The 19,164-nt window shown below is 46.4% G+C and overlaps 2 protein-coding genes across 2 annotated transcripts in view; both read left to right on the forward strand.

Annotated features, from left to right (window-relative positions):
* The window catches only part of LOC142498145 (uncharacterized), an 86,608-nt gene that overhangs the window by 20,579 nt on the left and 46,865 nt on the right, over positions 1-19,164 (forward strand). The window contains exon 7 of the mRNA XM_075606652.1: positions 8,216-8,269. Coding sequence (XP_075462767.1) covers positions 8,216-8,269 — 54 coding nt within the window. The remainder of the gene's footprint in view (positions 1-8,215; positions 8,270-19,164) is intronic.
* LOC142496626 (IgGFc-binding protein-like) lies at positions 3,231-11,599 on the forward strand. The gene is made up of 5 exons (XM_075603287.1): positions 3,231-3,265; positions 9,610-10,836; positions 10,996-11,025; positions 11,441-11,485; positions 11,574-11,599. The coding sequence occupies exons 2-5, from the start codon at positions 9,630-9,632 to the stop codon at positions 11,597-11,599; spliced, it is 1,308 nt and encodes a 435-aa protein (XP_075459402.1). The 5' UTR covers positions 3,231-3,265; positions 9,610-9,629.

Here is a 19,164-nt window from a genome sequence, read left to right on the forward strand (position 1 = left end):
AATATACATTGTACTGTGGTGTGGTTACAATAAACCATTTTTATACAACATCGTATTACATTTTCTTCCATCTTTCTTTTCAATATTATTATCCAACCTTTACAACAAACAGTCACCTATTGTTCCACGATTTATAAATAATACTACCTATTACGCATTTACATCCCGGGGGAAGGGGGGGGGGGGCGGTGGGAAGGGGGGGGGGGAGGCGGTGGGAAGGGGTGGGAAGGGGGGGGGGAGGCGGTGGGAAGGGGGGGAGGCGGTGGGAAGGGGGGGTGGAGGGGAGGTGAAGGTGGGGGGGTGGAGGGGAGGTGAAGGGGGGGTGGAGGGGAGGTGAAGGGGGGGAGTGGAAGGGAGGTGAAGGGGGGGGGTGGAAGGGAGGTGAAGGGGGGGTGGAGGGGAGGTGAAGGCCGCTCACTCACCCATCCGGCAGGTCCCACGTGGATCTGAGGCGGGAGGCAGCGTGTTGTGGCCGCTCCCCCGCTGTGTCCCGGGCGCCGCCATCTTGGGCACTCGGCGCCGCGAGGCAGCCTGCCTGGCCACTGGCTGTTCCCCCGCCGGGGAGGGGTGAGTTGTAGCGCCGGGGAGGGGGGGGCATGTATATGTGTGGGGGGGGGAGAGGTGGGAGATATAGAGGGGGGTCTCGCACGGCCGCTGACACTGGGTGGGGGGGGGTCGCGCTGAAGGGGTAATAATAGTGTGTGTGTCCCGCTGACTGTAGCGGCGCCGGGGGAGGGGGGGGGGGTCGGGGTGAAAGAGCGGGAGACACGGGGAGAGGAGGAGGTGCGCGCGGGTGCTGCTAACACTGTGAGCCCCGCTAATGTATGTAACAGTGTTGTGTGTCACTGTGTGTGTGTCACTGTGTGTGTGTCTGTCACTGTGTGTGTGTGTCCCTGTGTGTGTGTCCCTGTGTGTGTGTGTGTGTGTGTCCCTGTGTGTGTGTGTCCCCCCCTGTGTGTGTGTGTCCCTGTGTTCCCTGTGTGTGTGTGTGTCCCTGTGTTCCCTGTGTGTGTGTGTGTCCCTGTGTGTCCTTTGGCCCGTCACTCCGCCTCAGGCCAATGAGAGGTGTGCGGGGGCGGGCGGGCCAAGGGACCAATGAGATTTCCCTAGGGACAACGGACATCCAGGCAGGCAGGCAAACATACAGTGCTTTCACTAATATAGTATAAGATAAGATATATATATATATATATATCCCCTCAAACCCACCTTCATGTAGAGGGATTACTGTGAAAAGGAGCATACCTGGGAAATGCTAATAGGACATTCAAAGTATATATTTAATATACTCCTAAGAGTATATATTTAATATTCTCCTATTAGCATATGTCCCAGGTTTCTCAGGTGTGCTGTTTGTGCACAGGGCTCTCTCCATGTGTTTTTTGAGGGGATATATATATATATATAGCACTTAAGACTCTAGTCTACAGTAGTTCATTGGCACCAATGTCTGCTATTACACAGCAAGGCTGAAACCAACACTTAACACTGCGATAGTGAGCTATGAAGGTACCTGTTAATACTTAATGTTGTGTTAATGACTCATTAACAGTCAATAACAGAGCAGGTAAGATTCATGTTAGAGATAGTTACTAAATACCAGTTTTTGTCCAATGTACGTTATCTGTAAAAGTGATACCATAAGCATATATGTATTCTCTTAAAATATGTAGCATATTGTATTGTAATATAATACTGAGTCCTAGAAATAGGACATCCATAACATAACTGGAAAACAGTCAATGGAGGTTAATCCTTAACATGCAATAGTGCCGATCGGCGCACTATGGTACGGAAACTCCAATAAAAGACAAAGGGGGCTTCTTTGCGATATGCCCTGATCAGCCCTATCACAGTTTAATGAAACGCCCACTAAGTAATACCTCATTCACAGTAACAGTACAAGGCAATCATTTCTAAGTGGTGCTAGTACACAAGGCATCTTGTTGCTCGTTGAAGTGATTTAGCTGGAAGGTAGCACCGCTTAGTACAATCTGGACCAAACTTTATAAAAGCCTGCCAATAAGCAGGACATGCTACGCCTTTCACATGTGATAAATGACAACTGATACATATTTTTTCTACAACAGCCTTAATTGCCAGTCATTAATGGCACATTTAGCATTTTCTTGTCTTTTCCCTTCAGCTGTGAACTGTGATGCAGCCCCACTAATATTCCCCATAACCAAGGCAAACTGTGGGGACACCAGCAATACCTCACACAATGAAGTCATCATGTTCAGTACCAACACATAGATGTTTTTGCTGTTGCTCTGTGGAAAGTTAGTGTGTATACAACTGTACCCACCTGTGGTCTAAATCAGCAGAACACCATGCACTACGGTACATCTTTTGTTATTCTTATGGCAACGCAACATTGCATCATGTGATGTTGTGTTTCTACGGCAACCCGTTGCCATTTGAACGCAACGGCATCATGTGATGCTGTGTTGACATGGCGATGCATCATCAGGAAAGCCAGAGAGTAGGTAAGAGACACTGACAGAGTCCCTGCGCTCTTCCCCGGCAATCAATGTCAATGTTGTGTGGAAGAGCGCGGGGCCTCTGTAATCGCAGCGCCTCCATTAAAAAATTGTGCGCCCCTGCACAATAGTACATCATTTTTTTTGTGTAGGATTAAATAAGGGGGTCTCCAGAGCTCAACCCCTTTAATATCAGCTCCGGGGGCCCCCGCAACCATAAACACTTACCTCTGCAGCAATGCAGGTATCTATGCAGCAGAGAAACTGTGCGCCAAACATAATGGCGGCGTTTAAAGGTGCGCGTCACATGGGCCATTAGGAAGCCATAACGTTTCCGGCGCGGCTTCCTATTGGCCAGCGTGACCAGGACCGTTAAACTCCTCAGCGATTCCTGCGGCACCTACGGAGGTAAGTATCTCTGGGAACAGTGAGTCTCTGGAGCTGAAATGAATGGTGTTCAGCTCCGGCGACCCCCGGCTTCTATCCTATAACAAAGAAAGAGGGGAAAAGATGGAAAGATGGGCCGTAGCGCACGGTGTTCTGCTGCTTTAAATAAATATTGTTGAGACATCGTGCTTGATCAGTGGAAGATGTATAAGACAGAGAGTAGAAAGGGAATGTCTGTATCATCGTCCTATGTGGCAGCGATATGTTAGTGAGTAAGGGGATAGAGGATAACAAGGTGCGGCATAGGAAATGAATCAATCAGTTCTACCATGTTAACATATTCCTTCAACTTTCAGAAACAACGTTACCTGGTGGAAATGTTAAGAAGCCAAGTGGTGAGTACGTATGAAATACCTGTTAAGTATAAAACAGCATGGCACTCATCTTATTTCATTTATTCATTTTCTTCTATAACTGGGGAAAAATAGGAGCAGATTATCAAAGCAAAAAAATAAAATCCCAAAGCAGATTAGAAACCTGGTTCCCTGTGTTTACACTACTGTAATTGTGGCCCCAATTTGCAGCCTCGAGACGTTTATAAAATCCCCCCCCCCCGTGTCCCATCTTGCATTGCATAAACTCTTCTTGTGTATGAGGGTTCTTAATGTAATTAAATGGTTGGGTGTTATGTACCTTGGAGCTATTTATATCTAACGTTTTACCTTGTCACCTCGATCAGCGATTTTATACAAAGACAAATTATTTCTGGGTTTCTTTATTTTAGGAGAATGGATCATACATAAGGGGCATCCAACAACTGCACCGAAACCGAATGAAAGTAAGTATTATAATATAGCTCTTATTCCGTATATACTGTGTGAACTAGATCTAAACCGTGTTTATTAAAATTGTTGAATTTTAAGAGTTTAAAAGAAATGTAAAAATCTAAGACAGAAGATATGTAGGAGGCCTGGGAGAGGTGGATAGTGAGAAAGTTAGAGCATGAACCATATATCCATCAGCAGATACCATTCTTGTCAGAGTTAGATACTAAATACCAGTTTTTGCCCTATGTATGTTATCTGTGCACTTCCAGTAAAAGTGATACCATAAGCATTATAGCCAATGTCTTCCATGAAAAAACAAGTAACATACATTACCAACAACAGGTAGAAAACCACTCAGTATTATATTACAATGCTATATTCTACATAGTATTGTAATATAATACTGAGTGTTGTTCTACCATGTCTGCTATATAAACACATCTGTAATGAGATGTTCTGCATGATAACTTCCTATATTGATTATGTTGGTTTAAAAAAAAAATAGGACATCCATAACATAATTGGAAAACATAGTCAATAGAGGTTATTCATTAAGATGCGATAGTGCCGATCGGTGCACTATGGTACGGAAACTATGGTATGGAAACTCCAATAAAAGACAATGGGGGCTTCTGTGCGATATGCCCTGGTCAGCCTTATCAGGACCACAGACAGCTTTCCTGGGGCCAAGGACTACAGTTTCCCCTGGGCTCCCCTCCACAACCAACCCACCCCGTGTCGATGGCCTTGTGAGGCTTCCCCTCTATCTCACCCCCCCATCTCTCCCCTCTCGCACCCACCTCTCTCTCCCACTCCCCCACCCAAGTGTCGTGGCCTTGCGAGACCTTCCCGCCCTATATCTCTCCCACCCACCTCTCTCTTCCCTACATCCCTCTCCAATGCCTCCAACTCTCTTCCCTTTGCCCCCACCTCTCAACCATACACATAACACTCCCCCTCCACATCACACACATCCCCCCCTGCACATCACACACATCCCCACCCTGCACATCCGTATATCACCCCTGCATATCACACACATAATACCCCCTCCTCCACATAACACACATCCCCCCTGCACGCGCGCGCGCGCACACACACACACACACACACACACACACACACATCACCCCTCCTGCACATCACACACACATCACCCTCCTGCATATCACACACATTACTCCCCCTGCACATTACACACACATCACCCCCCCTGCACATTACACACACATCACCCCCTGCCCATCACACACACATCACCTCCCCTGCCCATCACACACACATCACACACACATCACCCCCTAGACATCACACACACATCGCCCCCCCCCCCTGCACATCACACACACATCGCCACCCCATGCACATCACACACACATCACTCCTGCACATCACAACCCGTCCCATCCCTGCACATCACACACCTCCCCCCCTGCACATCGCACACATCTCCCCCTCTGCACATCACACACATCTCCCCCCCTGCACATGGCACACATCTCCACCCCTGCACATCACACACATCACCTCCTGCACATAGCACCCCCCCCCACACACAGCACACACATCACTCTCCCCCTGCATATCACACATATCTCCCCCTGCACAAAACACACATCACCCCCTGCACATCACACAATCACCCCCTGAACATCACACAATCACCCCCTGCACATAGCAACCCCCCCCACACACACACACACAGCACACACATCACTCTCCCCCTGCATATCACACATATCTCCCCCTGCACAAAACACACATCACCCCCTGCATATCACACATATCTCCCCCTGCACAAAACACACATCACCCCCTGCACATCACACAATCACCCTCTGCACATCACACAATCACCCCCTGCACATAGCAACCCCCCCCCCCCCACACACACACACAGCACACACATCACTCATCCCCTGCATATCACACATATCTCCCCCTGCACAAAACACACATCACCCCCTGCACATCACACAATCACCCCCTGCACATCACACACACACATTACTCCCCCTGCACTTTATACACACATCACACCCCTGCATATCACATCCCCTCCCACCCATGCACATTGCACACCTCCTCCCCCTTCACACCCCCATTCCCTGCACATCCAATCCCTTCCCATGCATGTCACATCTCCTCCCCTGCGCATCACATCCCCCGCGGAGCTTCACCTGCCCTGCACATCACACCCCCCTGCACATCACACCCCCCTGCACATCACACCCCCCTGCACATCACACCCCCCTGCACATCACATCACCTGCACATCACTTCTCCCCATCACAACCCCTCCCACCCAGCACATCGCATCCCCTGCACATCACACCCCCCCTGCACATCGCATCCCCTGCACATTACTTCTCCCCATCACAACCCCTTCCACCCAGCACATCGCATCCCATCCCCTGCACATCACCTCCCCTAAACATCACATCACTTCCCCATAAATCACATCCCCCGCCACTGCACACCACATCACCCATCTGCACATCACATCACCTCCCCCCCTGTACATCACATCACCTCCCACCCTGCACACCACATCATCACCCCCCCCTGCACACCACATCACCTCCCCTAAACATCACATCACTTCCCCATAAATCACATCCCCCGCCACTGCACACCACATCACCCATCTGCACATCACATCACCTCCCACCCTGCACACCACATCACCACCCCCCCCTGCACACCACATCACCCCCCCCCCCTGCACACCACATCACCCCCCCCCTGCACACCACATCACCTCCCCCCTGCACACCACATCACCTCCCCCCCTGCACACCACATCACTTCCCCCCCCCCTGCACACCACATCACCTCCCCCCCCCTGCACACCACATCACCTCCCCCCCCCCTGCACACCACATCACCTCCCCCCCTGCACACCACATCACCTCCCCCCCTGCACACCACTTCACCTCCCCCCCTGCACACCACTTCACCTCCCCCCCTGCACACCACTTCACCTCCCCCCCTGCACACCACATCACCTCCCCCCCTGCACACCACATCACCTCCCCCCCTGCACACCACATCACCCCCCCCCTGCACACCACATCACCTCCCCCCCCTGCACACCACATCACCTCCCCCCCCTGCACACCACATCACCTCCCCCCCCCTGCACACCACATCACCTCCCCCCCCTGCACACCACATCACCTCCCCCCCCTGCACACCACATCACCTCCCCCCCCTGCACACCACATCACCTCCCCTGCACACCACTTCACCTCCCCCCCCCCTGCACACCACATCACCTCCCCCCCCCCTGCACACCACATCACCTCCCCCCCCTGCACACCACATCACCTCCCCCCCCCCTGCACACCACATCACCTCCCCCCCCCCTGCACACCACATCACCTCCCCTCCCTGCACACCACATCACCTCCCCTCCCTGCACACCACATCACCCCCCCCCCCTGCACACCACATCACCTCCCCCCCCCCTGCACACCACATCACCTCCCCCCCCCTGCACACCACATCACCTCCCCCCCCCCTGCACACCACATCACCTCCCCCCCCCTGCACACCACATCACCTCCCCCCCCTGCACACCACATCACCTCCCCCCCTGCACACCACATCACCTCCCCCCCCTGCACACCACATCACCTCCCCTCCTCCTGAACATCACATCCACTCATCAGGCGCGCGCACATTTGGAGCCGCACAGTGCAGCCGCCAAACTTCTTCTGTGGGGGCGGGGTCTACATGGGAGGCTGTAACAGCATCAGAGAGAGGTCTGCTGCAGGGGGGGGAATCTGGGTCCTGGCAACCAGACACGTAGATGCCAACCCAGGCCAGAGGTCGGGTCCAACTCCAGCCGCCCAGGTCCCCAGCAGCCTCCGGGCCGGGGACGACTGCCCCAGCTCTTCCCCCTGTTGGCGGCTCTGAGCCCTATTGCAGCTTAATGAATAACACCTGCTAAGTAATACTTCATTCCTGGTTCACTGTAGCAATACAAGGCAATCATTTCTAAGTGGTGCTAATACACGGGGCATCTTATTGCTCGTTGAAGTGATTTAGCTGGAAGGTAGCACCGCTTAGTACATCTGGACCAAACTTTATAAAAGCCTGCCAATAAGCAGGACATGCTACGCCTTTCACATGTGATAAATGACAACTGATAAATATTTTTTCTACAACAGCCTTAATTGCCAGTCATTAATGGCACATTTAGCATTTTCTTGTCTTTTCCCATGTGTTGTCGAAACTCTGAAGTAGCCCCACTAATATTCCCCATAACCAAGGCAAACTGTGGGGAACACCAGCAATAGCTCACAATGAAGTCATCATGTTCAGTACCAACACACAGATGTTTTTGTTGTTGCTCTGTGGAAAGTTAGTGTGTATACAACTGTACCCACCTGTGATCTAAATCAGCAGAACAATATAGCAATGTGATAGTGAGCAAGGGGATAGCAGATAACAAGGCATATGAAATAAGAGTCCATCAGTTCTACCATTTTAACATATTCCTTCATATTTCAGAAATAAAAGTCTATGAAACAACGTTACCTGGTGGAAAAAATAAGAAGCCAATTGGTGAGTATGTTTGAAATATCTGTATCGCGTCCCTTGCAAATCACACACATCACACACACATCACCCCCTGCACATCACACACACATCACACACACATAAATCCCCCTGCACATCACACACACATCACACACACATAAATCCCCCTGCACATCACACACATTACTCCCCCCTGCACATCACCTCCCCCCTGCACATCACATCACCTCCCCTCCTCCTGAACATCACATCCCCTCATCACGCGCGCGCACATTCGGAGCCGCGCAGTACAGCCGCCAAACTTCTTGTGTGGGGGCGGGGCCTACATGGGAGGCTGTAACAGCATCAGAGAGAGGTCTGCTGCAGGGGGGGGGGGGGGGAGATCTCAGGCCTGGCAACCAGACACGTAGATGCCAACCCAGGCCAGAGGTCCGTTCCAACTGCAGTCGGCCAGTTTCCCCGCAGTCTCCGGGCCCAAGACAACTGTCCCAGCTCTTCCCCCTGTTGGCGGCTCTGAGCCCTATTGCAGCTTAATGAATAACGCCCGCTAAGTAATATTTAATTCCTGGTTCACTGTAGCAATACAAGGCAATCATTTCTAAGTCGTGCTAATACACGGTGCATCTTATTGCTCGTTGAAGTGATTAAGCTGGAAGGTAGCACCGCTTAGTACATCTGGACCAAACTTTATAAAAGCCTGCCAATAAGCAGGACATGCTACGCCTTTCACATGTGATAAATGACAACTGATACATAATTTTTAGTGTGTATACAACTGTACGCACCTGTGATCTAAATCAGCAGAACAATATAACAATGTGATAGTGAGCAAGGGGATAGCAGATAACAAGGCATATGAAATAAGAGTCCATCAGTTCTACCATTTTAACATATTCCTTGATGTTTCAGAAATAATAGTCACTGAAACAACGTTACCTGGTGGAAATATTAAGAAGCCAAGTGGTGAGTATGTTTGAAATATCTAAGTATAAAACAGCATGGCACTCATCTTATTTCATTTATCCATTTTCTTACACATTTCTCTTATTTATTTAGTCAGAATTCTTAGCTTCTAAAACTGGGGAAAAACAGAAGCAGATTTATCAAAGCAAAAAAATCCCAAAGCAGATAAGAAACCTGGTTCCCTGTGTTTACACTACTGTAGTTGTGGCCCCAATTTGCAGCCGAGAGACTTTTATAAATAACCCCCCGTGTCTCATCTTGCATTGCATAACCTCGTGTTGTGTATGAGGGTTCTTAATGTAATTAAATGGTTGGTGTTATGTACCTTGGAGCTATTTATATCTAACGTTTTACTTAACAGAGAATGATGAAATTCTCATGCTGACTGTATTCTTTTTCAGGGCCTGGAGCAGTGACTCCCATGGGCAAAGAGTTTATCACAGTGTTTATGCAGAATCACAACCCCAAGGAGACTCCTCAACTGGAGCTTCTGGTTACCGGCAACTCACCATCCACCTCGGTCTCTGTCACCATTAACAAATCTAACTTTAAGAAACACCTAAAGGTTGGGAAAGGGGAAACAGTGACAATTCCTATTACAGAACCTGTAGAGATGCATGGGACTGGCAAATTTCCGCATTCCGTGGTGATTAAAGCTGATGCTGACATTGCAGTGGTTTCGCGTAACTATAAATATGCCAGTGCTGATACAAGTTTACTTTACCCAGTGCATCAGTTGGGAGTTCAGTATTATATAATTACCCCTCCGTGGGGACCTGAGTCCACATACAAAGAGTTCTCTGTGGTCACATACGATAAGAGCACAACTGTTGATGTCTACCTAAAAGGAGCTGTAAATTTCCAAGGAAAGGTTTACCCAAAGGGTAGCAAGCTAACACTGACCCTGGAACCATTCCAAGCTGTCCAGTTTCAGAGCCCAGATGACCTTTCAGGCACTAAGGTGATTTCTCGACATCCTGTAGCAGTCCTGAGTGGGCACACCTGCTCTAAAAAGAATGGAGAATGTGACCACGTCTATGAACAGCTCTTACCTGTTGACAGCTGGGGAACCACATTCTTTGTGCCGCCCTTGTCCTTCCAGCCTAAGTCTGATGTTGTATTTGTTGTGGCTTCCCAAAACACACGCATTGATCACCAATCTGGGACAGAAAAAAGAACCAAAAATGTGAAAGCTGGAGAAGTGATCCAGATTGAAATTAAACAAACATCACCTCTATCCATCCACGCAAGTGACAAGATTCAGGTCTTGTTTTATGGCACTGGTGGGACATTCAAAGATAAATCCTTTGACCCTTTCCTTACCAACGTACCTGACATTGAACAATTTTGTTTCACTTATGAACTTACTGGACAAGCCAAGTTTGAAACCAATCTGGCTATTATTTTAACCAAGACTTTGGCGGCACCAGGAATCACTTTTGATGGAAAAGCTCCAGGAGAAATTAAGTGGAAGGTATTCCCTGGATCAGAGTACTCTTGGGGAGAATATAGCTATGGTGATGGCTTCAGCATCCACAAGATGCAGCACCTTACAGTACCGTTTGGACTTCTGAGCATTGGCTACTCTGAGCGCATTGGCTATGGATCTGTGGCACCTTGCATCAATGGTAAATTATCTGACTTTCTACCGTATTCATTTTCTTTTCCAATAACTCTGTTTTAATTTCTACCATTTTATTTCTATACAAACTTTATTGGCACCATTTTAAGAGTAGGTTTTCTTTTTTAAATGTCATTTTATGAGTCTAATCCTTTTTTTTTATTAGGTCCTAGAGCTCTGGGTTCATGGATAAATGGTAAGTCAAAATTGCACATGGTCCTTTGGGATGAGTGAATAAGTGGAAGAATGTCCTGGGAGGAGAGATGTTGAGAAACGTGTAGTGGAAAATCCATCCAGTTTCTAACATTAATGAGTTTGCGCATCTATGTATAATGCAGAATTCATCATTACTTGCAACCAACGCTATTGGCCATTGGCCATGTGGACATGATGAACAATTAAATGCTATTTAAAACTGCTTAAGCATTCCCACTAAATCCTATGTAATGCCTATAGTTATAATATGATGTGATACATTACTATATGTTGTTATAGCATAGCAGGTATTTAATAACATCAACAATTAGACATATCCTTCATGACACTGAACCTTGTCATCTCGATCAGCGGTTTTATATAAGACAAATTATTACTGGGTTTCTTGCTTTTAGGAAAATGGATCATACAAATGGGGCAACCATTGCAACCGAAAGAAAGTAAGTATTATAGTATATGTCTTATTCTGTATATACTGTGTTAACTAGATCGAAATGGTGTGCTTTTTTTAAGTTTGTTGAATTTAAGAGTTTAACAGAGAAGTAGAAACCTAAGACAGAAGATATGCAGGAGGCCTGGGAGAGGGGATGGATGACAAACAGACCGGGCAATAAATGGATGAAAGGGATAGTGAGAAATGTTAGAGCATGAAGAACCATATATCCACTAGCAGCGTGAAGAGGGCACAGAGGGGGGTGAAATTAAACATGAACAAAATGCACAAAAAGGAGCACCCCTGAGATACCTGGGAGATGCTCATAGGATATCCAAAGTATATTATAATGAGTCCAATTGGCATATGTCCCAGTTATTTCAGGTGTGCGTTTTTGGAAACACAGGGGTCTCTCCATGTCTTGTTTGAGGGGATATATATATATATATATATATATATATATATATATATATATATATATATATATATATATATATTGGGTCTCTAATTCCTTAGTGCTAATGTGTGTTATAACAACACAATTTTGAAAACAGCACTTAACACTGCGATAGTGAGCTTTGGCAACGCGACGTTGCGGTGTCATGTGACGTCACATACTGCACCGACACACTTTATTCGAGCAAATACCCAGTATGTACCTGGCAGATACCTGGAATGCGCCGCTCCTCACCTCTGACAAGCCCCGTTGTGTTTGCCTTCCCAGCCTGGGTTCATGCCTGGCTGACGGGCAGCTGATCTGTTAAATGATAATGATTGGGATTTAATAGGCTGCAATGCTTCGCGTGTCTACCAGATGGCATAAATTCATGAATTTTAATGCAGTATAAATATATATACTGTGCAGTATTGCAGCCAGCGGGAATAAAATGCTTCAATCCCTGCTTGGAAAATACCTCAATGCACTCGGGCAGAAAACAGTCACAAACCTCAATACACCCGGGTATACCCGAATTCGTGGGACTAGCCCAGCTCGAATAAACTGTGTCGCCAGTGTATGCCATTTGACACTGTCATGGCGATGCGTCATCAGGAGAACAGGTAAGAGACACAGAGGCCCTGCGCTCTCCCCCTGCAATCAATCTGAATGTTTTGGAGAAATTGGAAGCCATAACGTTTCCGGCGCGGCTTCCTATTGGCCAGCGTGACCAGGACCGTTAAACTCCTCAGCGATTCCTGCGGCACCTACGGAGGTAAGTATCTCTGGGAACAGTGAGTCTCTGGAGCTGAAATGAATGGTGTTCAGCTCCGGCGACCGCCGGCTTCTATCCTTTAACAAAGAAAGAGGGGAAAAGATGGGCCGTAGCGCACGGTGTTCTGCTGCTTTAAATAAATATTGTTGAGACCTCGTGCTTGATCAGTGGAAGATGTATAAGACAGAGAGTAGAAAGGGAATGTCTGTATCATCGTCCTTTGTGGCAGCGATATGTTAGTGAGTAAGGGGATAGAGGATAACAAGGTGCGGCATAGGAAATGAATCAATCAGTTCTAACATGTTAACATATTCCCTGATGTTTCAGAAATAATAGTCATTGAAACGTTACCTGGTGGAAATGTTAAGAAGCCAAGTGGTGAGTACGTATGAAATACCTGTTAAGTATAAAACAGCATGGCACTCATCTTATTTCATTTATTCATTTTCTTACACATTTCTCTTATTTATTTAGTCAGAATCCTTAGCTTCTAAACCTGGGGAAAAACAGAAGCAGATTTATCAAAGCAAAAATATCCCAAAGCAGATTAGAAACCTGGTTCCCTGTGTTTACACTACTGTAATTGTGGCCCCAATTTGCAGCTGAGAGACTTTTATAAATACCCCCCCCCCCGTGTCCCATCTTGCATTGCATAACCTCGTGTTGTGTATGAGGGTTCTTAATGTAATTAAATGGTTGGGTGTTATGTACCTTGGAGCTATTTATATATAACGTTTTACCTTGTCACCCCGATCAGCGATTTTATACAAAGACAAATTATTTCTGGGTTTCTTGCTTTTAGGAGAATGGATCATACAAAAGGGGCAACCAACAACAGCACCGAAACCGAATGAAAGTAAGTATTATAATATAGCTCTTATTCCGTATATACTGTGTGAACTAGATCTAAACCGTGTTTATTAAAAATTGTTGAATTTAAGAGTTTGACAGAGATGTAAAAATCTAAGACAGAAGATATGTAGGAGGCCTGGGAGAGGGGATAGTGAGAAAGTTAGAGCATGAACCATATATCCATCAGCAGATACCATTCTTGTCAGAGTTAGATACTAAATTACGTTAGATACGTTATCTGTGTACTTCCAGTAAAAGTGATACCATAAGCATTATAGCCAATGTATTCCATGAAAAAACAAGTAACATACATTACCAACAACAGGTAGAAAACCACTCAGTATTATATTACAATGCTATATTCTACATAGTATTGTAATATAATACTGAGTGTTGTTCTACCATGTCTGCTATATAAACACATCTGTAATGTGATGAAAAATGTGATACAGGCTGAAAAAAAAACTTAAATGCATGCTTGCTAATGCAAGAAGCCTGACAGATAAAATGGGGGAGCTTGAATTAATAGCCACAAGGGAGCAGTATGATATCATAGGCATTACTGAAACATGGTGGGATGAAACTCATGACTGGACAGTTAATTTAAAGGGGTATTCCCTTTTTCGGAAGGATCGAACAAATAGAAGGGGAGGTGGAGTATGTCTATATGTTAAACCAGATCTAAAACCTATTATAAGGGATGATGTCTATGAAGGGAATTATGAAAATGTAGAGACCTTGTGGATAGAAATTATCAGTGGAGGTAAAAGTATAAAGAAAATGTTTGTGGGAATATGCTATAAACCAACAAATATCTGTGAGATTGAGGAAGCTAAAATACATTTGCAAATGGAGAAGGCATCAAAACTGGGTCATGTTTGCATAATGGGGGATTTTAATTATCCAGACATAGACTGGGGCAATGAGATTAGCGTTACAACAAAAGGAAACAGGTTTTTGGGGGTGCTTAAAGATAATTATATGACCCAAATTATTGAGGAACCAACCAGGAGAGGGGCAGTTCTGGATTTGGTCATATCAAACAATGTAGAAGTAATTACAAATATTCAAGTCCTGGAACATTTGGTTAACAGTGATCATAACATGAGGTCTAATATAGTAGTAATACAATGGGATGATGTTTTTGCAGGGAAAAATGTAAAAGATAAATGGGCAGTCTTTAAAACATTGTTAGAAAAGCACACTTATCAGTGTATACCCTTGGGTAATAAGTATAAAAGAAATAAGTCAAAACCAATGTGGCTAAATAAACAGGTAGGGGAGGAAATGGACAAGAAGAGGAAGGCGTTTAGATTCTTTCAGTCAGAAGGGACAGAGACATCATATCAGAATTATAAGGAATGTAACAAAAATTGCAAAAGCTCAATTAAATTAGCAAAAATGGATAATGAAAAAAGGATTGCAATAGAAAGTAAGGTCAACCCTAAAAAGTTCTTTAAGTACCTTAATAACAAAAAAATGAGAAAAGAAAATATAGGACCCTTTCAGTATGAGATGGGTAGGCAGATTATTGGAGATAAGGAAAAAGCAGAGGTATTAAACAAATTCTTTGCCTCTGTGTTTACCAGGGAAGAATCAAGTTCAATAGTAGCGCCACAGGAGGAAGCCACAACCTCCATATTAATGACCAATTGGTTAACTGAGGAAGACGTTCATAAGCGACTTGAAATAATTAAAGTAAATAAGGCACCTGGCCCCGATGGCATACATCCAAGAGTTCTCAATGAGTTAAGCTCAGTAATAGCAAAACCATTATATTTAATATTCAAGGACTCCATTTCCACAGGCTCAGTACCACAAGATTGGCGTAAAGCAGATGTGGGGCCTATATTTAAAAAGGGAGCTAGATCACACCTGGGGAATTACAGACCTGTAAGCGTGACTTCAATAGTAGGGAAACTACTTGAAGGTTTAATACGGGATAATATTCAGGAATACCAAATGGAAAACAAAATTATTAGTAATAGTCAGCATGGATTTATGAAGGATAGATCTTGCCAAACTAACCTTATTTGTTTCTTTGAGGGGGTAAGTAGGAATTTAGACCAGGGTAATGCAGTTGACGTGGTCTACTTAGATTTTCCAAAGGCTTTTGATACGGTTTCACACAAGAGGTTGGTGTACAAAATAAAGAAAATTGGACTCAGTAATAATATATGCACCTGGATTGAAAACTGGTTAAAGGACAGACAACAGAGGGTTGTCATAAATGGAACTTTTTCAGGTTGGGCTAAAGTCGTGAGTGGAGTACCTCAAGGATCGGTACTGGGACCCCTGCTTTTTAACTTGTTTATTAATGACCTTGAGGTTGGGATCGAGAGCAAAGTCTCCATCTTTGCTGATGATACTAAATTGTGTAAGGTAATAGAATTAGAGCAGGATGTAATTTCTCTTCAGAAGGACTTGGAGAGACTGGAAACGTGGGCAGGTAAATGGCAAATGAGGTTTAATACAGATAAATGTAAGGTTATGCATTTGGGATGCAAGAATAAAAAGGATATAGCAATAGTGCCCAATGTCATGCAGTAGCTGCAAAGGCAAACAAGATCTTATCTTGCATCAAACGGGCAATGGATGGAAGGGAAGTAAACATAATTATGCCCCTTTACAAAGCATTAGTAAGACCACACCTTGAATATGGAGTACAATTTTGGGCACCAATCCTAAGAAAAGACATTATGGAACTAGAGAGAGTGCAGAGAAGAGCCACCAAATTAATAAAGGGGATGGACATTCTAACTTATGAGGAGAGGCTAGCTAAATTAGATTTATTTACATTAGAAAAGAAGCGTCTAAGAGGGGTTATGATAACTATATACAAATATATTCAGGGACAATACAAGGAGCTTTCAAAAGAACTATTCATCCCACGGGCAGTACAAAGGACTCGGGGCCATCCCTTAAAGGAAATTTCACCAGCAACAAAGGAAAGGGTTCTTTACAGTAAGGGCAGTTAAAATGTGGAATTCATTACCCATGGAGACTGTGATGGCAGATACAATAGATTTGTTCAAAAAAAGGTTGGACATCTTTTTAGATGGGAAAGGTATACAGGGATATACCAAATAAGTATACATGGGAAGGATGTTGATCCAGGGATTAATCCGATTGCCAATTCTTGGAGTCAGGAAGGAATTAATTTTCCCCCCTAATGGGGTTTTTTGTTTGCCTTCCTCTGGATCAATAAGTAAGTATAGATATAGAATAAAGTATCTGTTTAAATTTAGCATAGGTTGAACTTGATGGACGTACGTCTTTTTTCAACCTCATCTACTATGTAACTATGTAATTATGTAATGAGATGTTCTGCATGACAACTTCCTATATTGATTATGTTGCTTTAAGGCCCTAAAAATAGGACATCCATAACATAAGTGGAAAACATAGTCAATAGAGGTTATTCATTAAGATGCGATAGTGCCGATCGGTGCACTATGGTACGGAAACTATGGTATGGAAACTCCAATAAAAGACAATGGGGGCTTCTGTGCGATACCCCCTGATCAGCTTTACAGGACCACAGACAGCTTTCCTGGGGCCAAGGACTACAGTTTCCCCTGGGCCCCGCTCCACAACGAACCCACCCCCAGTGTCGATGGCCTTGTGAGACTCCCTCTCTATCTCACACCCTCGTCTCTCCCCTCTCGATCCCACCTCTCTCTCCCACTCCCCCACCACAGTGTCGGTGGCCTTGCGAGACCCTCCCACCCTATATCTCTCCCACCCACCTCTCTTCCTTACATCTCTCTCCCATGCCTCCAACTCTCTTCCTTTTGCCCCTACCTCTCTCACATACACATAACACTCACCCTCCACATCACACACATAATACCCCCTCCTCCACATCACACACCACCTGCACATCACACACATCACCCCCTGCACATCGCACACATCACCCCCTGCGCATCACACACATCACCCCCCTGCACATCGCACACATCTCCCCCCTCCACATCCACATGTCTCCCCCCTCCACATCCACATGTCTCTCCTGCATATCACACACATCCCAACTGCATATCACACAAATAATACCCCCTCCTTCACATCCACACATCACCCCCTGCACATGACACACATCACCTCCAGCACTTCCACACACCCACCCTGCATATCACACACACACACGCACACACACACCCCTGCACATCACACACACATCACCTCTACTGCACATCACACACACATCACCCCCCTGCATATCACACACATTACTCCCCCCTGCACATTATACACACATCACCCCCCTGCATATCACATCCCCTCCCACCCCTGCACATTGACACCTCCTCCCCCTTCACACCCCCCATCCCCTGCACATCCAATCCCTTCCCATGCATGTCACATCTCCTCCCCTGCGCATCACATCCCCCGCGGAGCTTCACCTGCCCTGCACATCACACCCCCCTGCACATCACACCCCCCTGCACATCACACCCCCCTGCACATAACATCACAACACCGGCACATTACTTCTCCTCATCACAACCCCTCCCACCCTGCACATCACCAACCCCCCTTCACACACCCCGAGTCTGCACTTCACAACCCCTCCCACCCTGCACATCACAACCCCTCCCACCCAGCACATCGCATCCCATCCCCTGCACATCACATCCCCCCTGCACATCACATCCCCCCCTGCACATCAGCTCCCCCGCACATCAGCTCCCCCCTGCCACTGCACATCACATCACCCCCCTGCACATCACATCACCTCCCCCCCTGTATACCACATCACCTCCCCTCCCCCCTGCACACCACATCACCTCCCCCCCTGCACATCACATCACCTCCCCTCCTCCTGAACATCACATCCCCTCATCACGCGCGCGCACATTCGGAGCCGCACAGTGCAGCCGCCAAACTTCTTGTGCGGGGGCGGGGCCTACATGGGAGGCTGTAACATCAGAGAGAGGCCTGCTGCAGGGGGGGGGGGGGAATCTGGGGCCTGGCAACCAGACACGTAGATGCCAACCCAGGCCAGAGGTCGGGTCCAACTCCAGCCGCCCAGGTCCCCCGCAGCCTCCGGGCCGGGGACGACTGTCCCAGCTCTTCCCCCTGTTGGCGGCTCTGAGCCCTATTGCAGCTTAATGAATAACGCCCGCTAAGTAATACTTCATTCCTGGTTCACTGTAGCAATACAAGGCAATCATTTCTAAGTGGTGCTAATACACGGGGCATCTTATTGCTCGTTGAAGTGATTTAGCTGGAAGGTAGCACCGCTTAGTACATCTGGACCAAACTTTATAAAAGCCTGCCAATAAGCAGGACATGCTACGCCTTTCACATGTGATAAATGACAACTGATAAATATTTTTTCTACAACAGCCTTAATTGCCAGTCATTAATGGCACATTTAGCATTTTCTTGTCTTTTCCCTTCTGCTGTGGATACTGAAGTAGCCCCACTAATATTCCCCATAACCAAGGCAAACTGTGGGGAACCCCAACAATAGCTCACAATGAAGTCATCTTGTTCAGTACCAACACACAGATGTTTTTGCTGTTGCTCTGTGGAAAGTTAGTGTGTATACAACTGTACCCACCTGTGATCTAAATCAGCAGAACAATATAGCAATGTGATAGTGAGCAAGGGG

This window comes from Ascaphus truei, chromosome 6 (assembly GCF_040206685.1).
Source record: "Ascaphus truei isolate aAscTru1 chromosome 6, aAscTru1.hap1, whole genome shotgun sequence".
Lineage (NCBI taxonomy): Eukaryota > Metazoa > Chordata > Amphibia > Anura > Ascaphidae > Ascaphus > Ascaphus truei.